The sequence below is a fragment of the Cnephaeus nilssonii genome (genome assembly GCF_951640355.1).
Source record: "Cnephaeus nilssonii genome assembly, chromosome: 2".
NCBI classification, from domain to species: Eukaryota; Metazoa; Chordata; class Mammalia; order Chiroptera; family Vespertilionidae; genus Cnephaeus; species Cnephaeus nilssonii.
In genome coordinates this window covers 35499126-35510022 of record NC_137073.1, presented here as the reverse complement: position 1 = coordinate 35510022, position 10897 = coordinate 35499126, and the positions used below count along the sequence as shown (strand labels likewise).

At 46.6% G+C, this 10897-nt stretch overlaps 1 protein-coding gene across 1 annotated transcript; it reads left to right on the top strand.

Annotated features, from left to right (window-relative positions):
- The first annotated feature begins 216 nt into the window (after positions 1-216).
- ZNHIT1 (zinc finger HIT-type containing 1) lies at positions 217-8869 on the top strand. The gene is made up of 5 exons (XM_079786039.1): positions 217-322; positions 4331-4501; positions 4951-5030; positions 5155-5324; positions 5420-8869. The coding sequence occupies exons 1-5, from the start codon at positions 301-303 to the stop codon at positions 5439-5441; spliced, it is 465 nt and encodes a 154-aa protein (XP_079642165.1). The 5' UTR covers positions 217-300; the 3' UTR covers positions 5442-8869.
- Positions 8870-10897: the final 2028 nt, after the last annotated feature.

Below are 10897 nucleotides of genomic sequence, written 5' to 3'. Positions count from 1 at the left end.
CATGTAAAGAAGGACCAAAGGAAAATGATGTTTCTCGAAAGACCACCGGCACCACATCTTTAAAATGACCCATTTCAGGGTTCCCACAAAATACAAAGCTACACTGAGGCCGGAAGTACTCTTGCCCCTATAAAATATGGCAGAAAGCGTGCTCGTCTCCAAGGGAACATCACGTAATTAGTCAAGGCGTAATATTGCGCACGCGTAGAAGCACACGTCGCCGGAAGTGATGTGCCCTTAGGAAAGCGGCTGGTTTGGCACGCGTGCGTCACAGGCTCTTCCGTCAGCTGTGTTGTGGAAATGGTGGAGAAGAAAACTTCGGGTATGTGAGCCCCCGCGGGTTTGCTTCCTTCCTTCTCTCAAATCCGAACCTGGCCTAAGATTTTTTCTCACCTAATTATTAGTCTCAAATCCTTTCCCCGGTCCTCGGGTCCTGGCCTCGGGGCTCCCCCACATCATCCATTCACGTTTTATTGATGCCTGTTCCCAGTGGGACTCTGGGGATGGAGAAAGGAAAAAAGGTCCTTATTTTCCTAGAACTGGCTTTATGGGAGGAGGACAGACATGCAGACCTACCGTTGCACTTTGTACGTGCTATGGCAGAGGGATGTGCAGCGCCTGGGCGCATGAAGGAGTGGCACCCAATCCAGCTTCTGGAAAGGAGGGGGCTGTGAAGGATTGGAGGGGACGAGAACGCTTGAAAGCCTCGTTAGATTTCGCTCCGTGCAGGTGCGTGTGGGCTCATTCCCCGCAGCAGGAACCACACTTGCAAAGGCAAGGAAGCAAGAAAATCAAGTTGCTTAGGAAGCCAAGTTCACAGTTCGGGGTTTGCAGAGGCATAGTAAAAGAGGCTGGAGGGCTAGGGAGAGGCACACTTGAAAGACATTATATACGCTGCCGATGAATTTTAACTCAGAGCAGTAGAGAACCATCCAAGGCATTTAAACTAGGGGAGTGACGGAAACTAATTTATCTTTTAGAAAGGCAGTTCTGGCTTCAGTGCAGAGGATGGATCGGAGGGACTAGAGCAGCACTGTCCGGTAGAATTTTGGGGGATGATGGGAATTATTTTATTTTATTTTTTAAAATATATTTTATTGATTTTTTACAGAGAGGAAGGGAGAGGGATAGAGAGCTAGAAACATCGATGAGAGAGAAACATCAATCAGCCACCTCCTGCACACCCTCTACTGGGGATGTGCCCGCAACCAAGGTACATGCCCTTGACCGGAATTGAACCTGGGGCCCTTCAGTCCGCAGGCCTACGCTTTATCCACTGAGCCAAACTGGGCAGGGCGGGAATGTTTTTAATCAGCACTGTTCATCTTGGCAGCCATTAGCTACCTGTGGCTGTTGAGCACTTGAAATGTGGTTAGTACAATCGAGGAACTGAATTTAAATATTTATTTCATCTTAATCTACATCTCACTTTAAATAACCACATGTGATTAGTGGTTACTTGATTGTATAGCACAGGTCTAGAGGCTGGAAGGCCAGTTAGGAAGCCATTAAGTGGTCCAGATAAAAAGCGATGAGGGTCAGAATACCTCCAGATTGACTCGTAATAAATCCAGTCATGTCACTCCTTTCTTTAAAAAAAAAATGTTTTGGTTTTTTTGTTGTTTGTTTTTTAGGGGGGCGGGAGGGGGAATAGAGAGATAGAAACATCCTTGAGAAAGAAACATCATCGATCTACTGGGCGTCAGCTGGCAATCTGAGCATGTGCCCTGACTGGGAATCCAACCAGCGACCTCTTGGTTCATAGTTGACACTCAACTACTGAGCCACCCCAGCCCAGCGTCACTCCTTCCTTAAAACTCCTCACTGTATTTCTACCACCCTCACCATAGAATCCTCAAATCCAAATTTTTATAGATACTTAAAAGATTCTTAATGGTCTGCATGACTTCATACCTTCCCTCCCTCCCACACACACTTTTATGCCAGCCATAGAGAACTTTTAATTTATTGAAGGCACCACAGTCTCCCATCCAAGCCTTCTCTCATGCTGGTTCCAAGGCCTGAGACACCCTCCCTTCTCTCCCAACCAAGTTAAATTCTATTCATCAATCAGGCCTCAACCTGGGCGTATTTCCTCTGGAAAATCTTCCTGACTACTCCAAGGCCAGGCTCTGTCATGTGCTCTGTAGCACTTGGTACTTCCCTATACTAGCATATACTATACTTTACCATTCTTGTTTTATCATTTGTATTCCCCACTAGACTATAGGCCCTGGTTGTATTCCAACCTATGGCACTTGGAAGGGAGGCAGACTAGTGCAGTGATCAAGAGCATGTTTTCTGATGCTGGGCAGTTTGGCATTTGAATTCTGACCCAGCCACTTACCAGCTATGCAAAGTTCAGTAAGATGGGGATGATAATGATACCTTTTCCATAGGATTGTTGTAAGGGTTAAAGGATCCCATTTATATAGAGCTTAATATAGTGCGTGGCTCATTGTTCATGCCCAGTGTTAGTCACTGATACTGATGCTATTATTATGGTTATAGGCCCTCAATAAATATTTGTTTAATGAATAAAGAGATATTTTGTGGTGAACAGCTGATATGATAATGAAGAGAGAGCCTTAAAATAATCCTAAATTTTTGGTTTGGATGTCTATGTAGAGGGTTTCATTCACTTAAAGTTTACAGGAGGAGAAGCAGACTTGGGTGGGGAGATTTTTTAATTTGAGTTGCATTATCAATGGAGTCAGCAGGTAACCTCCTGCAGACAGTTGAATAGTCAGTTTTGGAGCTCAAGAGAAGGTTTTGGATTGGGAAAATCACTCTTGGAGCCATTTGCTTGTAGGTGAGAGAGCCTTGTGTTTGGATTAAAAATCTCAGGAAGAGTTTATAAACTGAGAAAGATAACAGGGACAGCCATCTCCTTAGAGGCAGAGAGAGAAGGCAAGATTGGAAACGGAAGCATAGCCAGATATGGAAGGAAAACCTGGAGTCATGTTAAAGAAGCCTCCGAAGGGACTCTTTCAATGCAAGGGAGATGGAAAACACAGTCTCAGAGTGTAGAGAACTCAGGTAAAATGCACCCTGGGCTTGGGCCGAGGAGGTCACCAGTGTCCTGAGTGTGAGTGGTTTTCATAAGAATCCAGCCGGTTGCTGGGGTTGAGGGCTGGATGGGAGATGAAGAAATGGGTCATCACATGGACCACTCTGTCAAAGAAAAGTAGCTGTGAAGTTGGGTAGACATGAGAGAGTTTAGTAGGTTTTTCCATGAAGGGAAAGTACCAGGTGAGGAGGAGAGGTTGAAGATACAAGAGGGAGGGGAGGACTCAGCTGCAGGTGAACAACTGGGTTTAGCAGTGAGACTTGGTGGGGGGCGCCCAAGCAATTATGACTGAGGGTGGCCTAAAAGATGAGTGTCCCTGCGTGTCAGTGGCCCATTTCCTTTGAGGTAGGAAATGAAATTGCATGAAGGCCAAGTGCCTGAAGGTACCAACAGAGCCTGGAAGCCCTGAATTTACAGTGGTGTCGTTAATACGGTTGTGTGATTTCTGCCAGCATTTCTTTGATTGGATCCTCTGGGTTTGGGAGGAAAGGCTGCGGCCAAAGACATAGAAAACCGGCACGAGTGACTGATATGGGAGACTTAACTAGCTGGGAAGGAAGCAAACCAGAGGGGCTGATATACATTCCCCCCTTATCCACAGGGGGGTTCCAAGACCCCCAGTGGAGCCTGAAATTGCGGACAGTATTGAATCCTATACATATGTTTTTTCCTATACGTATATATATTTTACAGCTTCTCTTTGGCATATCTTTGACATCACTACTCTTGTGTTTTTGGGCCATTATTAAGTAAAATAAGGGTTACTTAAACACAAGCATTTTGATACCACAACAATTGATCTGATAACTGACATGGCTACTTAGTGGTTAACGGGCAGGTAGTGTATACAGCCTGGATACTTGGAAAAGAGATGATTTACAGAAAGGAGTGGTTGGCATGAGATTTCATCACAGGCTCCTGTTTTTGGTGGCCCTGGATGCTGTAACTCTTATGTGGTACTAGAGCTAGAATAGTGTGCAATTTAAAACTTATGAATTGTTTATTTCAATTTAACATTTTCAGATCACGGTTGACCACAGGTAACTAAAACTGCAGAAATGAAATCTCAGATAAGGGGAAACTACGGTATTGGTAGAAGATATAGGAGCCGAGGGCTCAATGACTAGGATGAGATCAGAGAACTGTGACTCCTCACCCCATGGATATCATCCACACACTGCCCAGAGCCTGGGTTACCCCAGCTTCTTTCTTCTCTGTGTGCCCCACCCCCCATAACTCTTCTGGTTTTGCCCCATGTAGTTCGCTCCCAGGACCCTGGACAGCGGCGGGTGCTGGACAGGGCTGCCCGGCAGCGCCGAATCAACAGGCAGCTAGAGGCCTTGGAGAATGACAACTTCCAGGATGACCCCCACGCAGGACTCCCACAGCTTGGCAAGAGACTGCCTCAATTTGACGATGATGCAGACACTGGTGAGGCGGGTGGGACGGGACACCTGGCTGAAGGAAGGGGAAGAGTCTGCCTAGGTTAGGGTTGTGGAAGGACATTGGGCTGGGGGGCAGATCCAGGAGCTCCTCTGGCTCTGCCAGGAACTGGCTCCTGTGACTTTGATCAAGTCACTCTCCCCGTTCTGTGCCTTCGTTTCCTCTCGTGTATGTCGAATAAAGACAATGGAGTAGGTGAGTTCTGAACTCCCTTCCAGTTCCAATATAAAGTCTTAGATTTAGGGAGTATAGAGATGAAGAACGGCTGGGATTGGAGAAGTTGGGGGAAGGGGAAAAGATGGTAGACAGAGGCCTACTGAGAGCCCAGGGGGGTATGTGAGTAGGGAATGGACACGAGGGCACCGGGAATGACGGGGCAGGGAAAGGTGGTGTATTTCTTGGAACGTGCCAAGTAACTCATTTCTCTTGACCTCTAGGAAAGAAAAAGAAGAAAACTCGAGGTGATCATTTTAAACTTCGCTTCCGGAAAAACTTTCAGGCCTTACTAGAGGAGCAGGTGAGAGAGGAGCTGGCGGGGAGGAACCCACAGAGAAGGGCTGAGCCCACAGAGATGCTTGTCCCTGGTGGGTGTTTGCTGTGAGGGTGGAGGAGTTGTATAGTCTGCCCCCTTGTATCTGCAGAACCTGAGTGTGGCCGAGGGCCCCAACTACCTGACAGCTTGTGCGGGACCCCCATCCCGGCCCCAGCGCCCCTTCTGTGCTGTATGCGGCTTCCCCTCTCCATACACCTGCGTCAGCTGTGGCGCCCGGTACTGCACTGTGCGTTGTCTGGGCACCCACCAGGAAACCAGGTTAGCTTAGAACGTGCCCCAGATCCACACCCTTTTTCTCCTACACCCCACAGCCTCCCAGGCCCTCTCCTCATCCTGGGCTTCTCTGCCTGTAGATGCCTGAAGTGGACGGTGTGAGCCTGGGTGTCCCTGTAGAGGAAGGCCCTCTGTGCATCAACCTGCCCTCAGAAAGGACATCACGGGAATGAAAGGCGCTCCCCTGGACCAAGAGAGGAACTGTTCACTCACCCAACAAACCTTGTGTCCTATCCTCCAGAGAAGACCAGTCTTACTCCCAGGGATGTGGCAGGGAAGTGGGCCACCCCCCAGGGTACTGTCATAATAAAAGGTCTTATGTGAGGAGGCACCTGCCTTTTGGTCACATGGTGTTTTGGGGGTGAGGGTGATGGGTCATCTGTTCCTCCTACTCACTACTCTGTCTTTTTTTTCCTACCTGTCAATCACTGCTCCTACTCTCTGCCCCTCTAGGTCCCTGACCATGAAAGGTTTTGTCCCATTCTCCATGTCTCTGCATTTCTTGGCTGCTTCTTTATGTCACATTTTTGGTTATTGATTTAGTTAATTTGTTTTTGCTTTTTGTTTTTCTAGTTCTTCTGAATGATTTTTGAATACAGCAAGGCCCCAGGAATGGCCAGTCCGAGGAAACAGTTGTTCTGAGGAAGCTCTTATTATCAGGGGCTGTGGTATGTGAACTTATTAGCAGAGAAAACCCAGAAGTTTCTGGGAGGCATAGAGGAATTCATGGTGTAGAAGCTCCTGTTCTTGGGGTCCCTGGATGTTATAACTCTTGGGTGGTACTAGAGCTACTTCCACCCACACCTCTTCTAAGTGCGTTCTTTTTTTTAAAGGAAATAATATTTTTATATTTTTAAAATCATTTTTATTGAAAATATTACAGATGTCCCTCTTCCCCCCCCCCCCCTCCCATTACCCCCTTCAACCGGTTCCTGTCCTGCTCCAGGCCTCCTACCACCTGTTGTCTGTGTTCATGGGTAATGCATATCCTATATAATAAAAGCCTAATATGCTACTAGTGTCTGGTCGACTGATCGGCCGTTCAACCAATCAAAGTGTAATATGCTTATGATATATGCTAAGGCCACTCAACCACTCACTATGATGTGCACTGAACACCAGGGGGCAGACAGTCAACCAGTCACTATGTCATGCACTGACCATCAGGGGGCAGATGCTCCGACTAGTAGGTTAGCTTGCTGCTGGGGTCTGGCTGATCAGGTCTGAGCAAGATGGGCCAGACATGACCTGGAGCACTCCTGTGGTCCATCCCCAGCTGGCCAACCTCCTGCATCTCTCCCAGTCCCAATCATGTACTGGTGGGGTTCCTCAGCCTGGCCTGCAGTATTAGGCCGAAACCAGCTCTCCAACATCCTCTCAGGGGTCCTGGATTACAAGAGGGTGCAGGCCAGGCCGAGGGACCCCACTGGTGCATGAATTCATGCACTGGGCCTCTAGTCTATAATAATAAAAGTATAATATGCTAATTAGACTGGACAGCCGAACGACCTTCCAGGGGCTGAGGCAGAGGTGGTTAGGGGCAATCAGGCAGGCAGGTGAGCAGTTAGGGGCGATCAGGCAGGCAGGCAGAGGTGGTTAGGGGCAATCAGGCAGGCAGGCAGAGTGGTTAGGAGCCAGCAGTCCTGGATTGCGAGAGAGATGTCTGACTTGGTTTAGGCCCGATCACCACAGGGATCTCTGTGGGATCGGGCCTAAACCAGCAGTCGGACATTCCCCCAAGGGGTCCTGGATTGCGAGAGGGTGCAGGCCGGGCTGAGGGACCCTCCCATCCTGTTCATGAATTTCATGCACCGGGCCTCTAGTATGCATATAAGATCTTTGGTTAATCTCTTCCCACCCCCACTTCTCTTCCCTCTGAGATTCATCACTCTGCTCCATGCTTCCATGCCTCTGATTCTATTTTATTCATCAGTTTATTTTGTTCATTAGATTTCTTGTTCGTTTATTTTGATTTTTAGATTCAAATGTTGATAGATATGTATTTATTGCCATTTTATGGTTCATATTTTTTTACCTTTTTCTCTTCTTCTTCCTCTTCTTAAAGAATAGCCTTTAACATTTTGTGTATTACTGATTTGGTGGTGATGAACTCCTTTAGCTTTTTCTTATCTGTAAAGCTCTTTATCTGACCTTCAATTCTAAATGATAGCTTTGCTGGGTAGAGTAATCTTGGTTGTAGGTCCTTGCTATTCATCACTTTGAATATTTCTTGCCTCTTCCTTTTGGCCTGCAATGTTTCTGTTGAGAAATCAGTTTAATAGTCATATGGGCACTCCCTTATAAGTAACTAACTGCTTTTCTCTTGCTGCTTTTAAGATTTTCTCTTTGTCTTTAACTCTTGGCGTTTTAATTATAATTAATGACATGTGGTTTTTTTACGTAAGAGGTGTGAGCCTCTTTGGATTCCTTTTGTTTGGGATTCTCTGTGTTTCCTGGACTTGTAAGTCTATTTCTTTCACCAGGTAGGGGAAGTTTTCTGTCATTATTTCTTTAAATAGGTTTTCAATACCTTGCTCTTCCATAATGCGAATGTTGGTATGCTTGCAGTTGTCCCAGAGGCTCTTTACACTATCTTTATATTTTGGGATTCTTTTTGCTCTTCTGATTGGGTTTTTTTTTTGTGTTTTTTTTTTTTGCTTCCTTGTATTCCGAATCCTCTACTTTATGTTGAATCCCTGTAAATGATTCTTTATTTCAGTTAGTGTATGCTTAGTTTCTGACTTTTTTTTTTATCCTCACCTGAGTGTATTTTTTCCATTGATTTTTTTTTTTTTTAAGAGAGTGGAAGGGAGAGAGAGAGTCAGAGAGATACACTGATGTGAGAGAGACACATTGATTGATTGCCTCCCACACGCCCCCAACTAGGGCCGGGAGCCTGCAACCGAGGCACATGCCCTTGACCGGAATTGAACCCGGGACCCTTCAGTCCGCAGGCTGACACTATCCACTGAGCAAAAGCAGCTTGGATCTTTTTTAATGTCTTTGACATTCTCACTAAGATCCTTGAAAGTCCCACTAAGTTCCTTGAAACTCTCATTATGTCCCTTGAAGCTCTCATTAAGATCCTTGAGTAATCTTATAACCATTGTCATGAACTCTGTATCCAATAGCTTGCTTGCTTCCATTTCTTTCCTTTGTAACATGTGTCTTTATCTCCGCATTTTGGCTGCTTCCCTATATTTGTTTCACTATATTAGGTGGAGCTGTTATGTTTCTTGGAATTGGTAGAGTGGCCTTGTGTGATAGGTACAGGGCTCAGAGGCTCAGCCTTCCCAGTCATCGGAGCTGGGCATTCTAGGTGTGCCCCTGAGTGGGCTGTGTGTACAGTCTTATTGTAGTTGAGCTTTGATTGGCATCACTGGGAGAACCAGCCATCCACAATGGAAGAGCTGCTTTCTAGGAGTTGCTCTCCTAGTTGCCCAGGACTCTGTTGGAACATAACCAAGCAGGTGCTTAAAAAGTATTTGTTGCCAAAACCGGTGTGGCTCAGGGGATAGAGCGTCGGCTTGTGGACTGAAAGGTCCCAGGTTCGATCCCAGTCAAGGGCATGGACCTTGGTTGCGGGCACATCCCCAGTAGGGGGTGTGCAGGAGGCAGCTGATCGATGTTTCTCTCTCATCGATGTTTCTAACTCTCTATCCCTCTCCCTTCCTCTCTGTAAAAAATCAATAAAATATATATTTTTTAAAAAGTATTTGTTGAACGTATGACCTCAATAGAATATTAATCATATCCAGCAAAGTCAGAGTTAAGCACCTTTTTAGGCTCTTCTCCCCATTTCGGAGGACTTTCTTGGGGCCGGCTCAGATGTAACTGGTGTCTTCCTGAGGAACTGCTTGCCCTTTCTCTGGACACTTGCAGTTGGGCAAGTAGTGTTGGTGACAGCTTTGTGTTGAATGGTGGTGAGAACAGGGTTTACAGTCAGTTAGTCCTAAATGTGGTGTTTTTACGTCATTGATGGCTGTAAATTTTTTGACTATTCTTCCATTGAAGGTGGGGTCTTTGTCCCCTTCCTCTGGGATCAAGGTAGGCTTATGACTACTTCACCTAGGAGAGAGTGGCAGAAGTGAAAACATGTGACGTGAAAGGCTAGGTGTAAAAGGCAGTGCACCTTCTGCCTTGTTCCTAGGACACTTGGTTTTTTTAAAAATTAAATTTATTGAGGTGACATTGGTTAATAGGATCATATAGCTCTAGGACATTTGCTTTTGGAACCCTCAGCCACCATGTAAGAAATCCAACTATTCTGAAGCCACCATGCCCTGGGGAAGCCCAGGCTACAGGGAGAGGCACGTGCAGGTGCTCCTGGTGACAGGTCCAGTTGACAGGCCTTCAAGCCATCCCAGCCCAGGCTTCCATCATAGGAGTGAAGATGCTTCCTGATGACTTCAGCCAAGGCACCACGGCAGCCTCAGCCATTTGAGTCTTCCTAGCTTTGTCCTCAGCATCATGGAACAAGCACTAGCCATCTCTGCTGGACCCTGTCCAAATTCCTGACCTCAGAATCCGTGTGTGTAACAAGTTTATGCCATTGAGTTTTGGGATGGTTTGTTATGCAATACAATAGTAATTGGGACATCACGAATCCAGCTTGCTGACTGCTAACTCCTGGCCTAGGTTTATTGTCTCTCCCAGGAAGAGAAACTTTCCTGGGTCCTAATCTTTTTTTCCCCCTCTCCACCAAGAAGTACACTCAAGAAAGAAACCAGAAGAAAAGACTTTCCTTGCAGTGAATCACCACCTGTGCTTCGCTGTGTTCCACCTGCCTTGGAATTCCTGTCAGATTTCCACTGAGTCAGCACAATCTCTTTGGCTTATTTCCTAAGTTCGCTGACCTTATTTCATATTTTGTTGTTCTAAAAACAATCATACAGGTTCTGCTTGGTGTGAGATTTGTCTGCTCACTGACACTCAGCCTAACCCAACTGACCTTGATAGGACAGAGCCAGACCCCAAGGCCCTCCCTTGCTCTGACATGGATTGTTTCTACAAGTCATCCACTGACATTCTCGAGGAAGGGAGAGCCATTTAAAATCATAGCTCCTCAAGAAAAGCCTTGACCAACTTTTGCCAGCGTCCTGTGTATTAGTGGGAACTTGGTCCCCACCTTAGGAGGCACCCAGACCTTTGGGAAATCTGCACTATGCCAAAAGCTTCTGGTGGCTAAAGCCAGGGTTTGATGGGGCCCCACAGCCCCTGCCTGGGCACACAGGAGTAGAAGAGGTTAATGCTATGATCTGGAAGGCTAGAGGCTTGGGGGGCTCATAGCTAAAGACCTCAGTGAGTACTGACTCTGATTGAATTAGTTTGGAGAGCCAGGAATTCTGGGAAGCAAGCCAGGTGTGTCTTCAGTCTTGGACAAATCTTGGTCCTACTACTTACTGATTGTGTAGCTTGGATAGGTCACTTTACCTTTCTGACTGCATAGCCACCTCCCAGATATCGTGAGGATTAAGTGAGGCAGTGCACCTAGTCCAGCGTCTGGCATCTAGAAAGTACTCAGAAAATGACAGCTATTGACCTTATTGCCCAAGACC

What these genes read in the sequence shown, in the direction of transcription:
- ZNHIT1 (XM_079786039.1), top strand. Translation starts at nt 301, where the DNA reads ATGGTGGAGAAGAAAACTTCGG. An exon ending in TGACGATGATGCAGACACTG is followed by an intron (nt 4,502 to 4,950) that starts GTGAGGCGGGTG and finishes CTTGACCTCTAG; the next exon opens with GAAAGAAAAAGAAGAAAACT. An exon ending in AGGCCTTACTAGAGGAGCAG is followed by an intron (nt 5,031 to 5,154) that starts GTGAGAGAGGAG and finishes TTGTATCTGCAG; the next exon opens with AACCTGAGTGTGGCCGAGGG.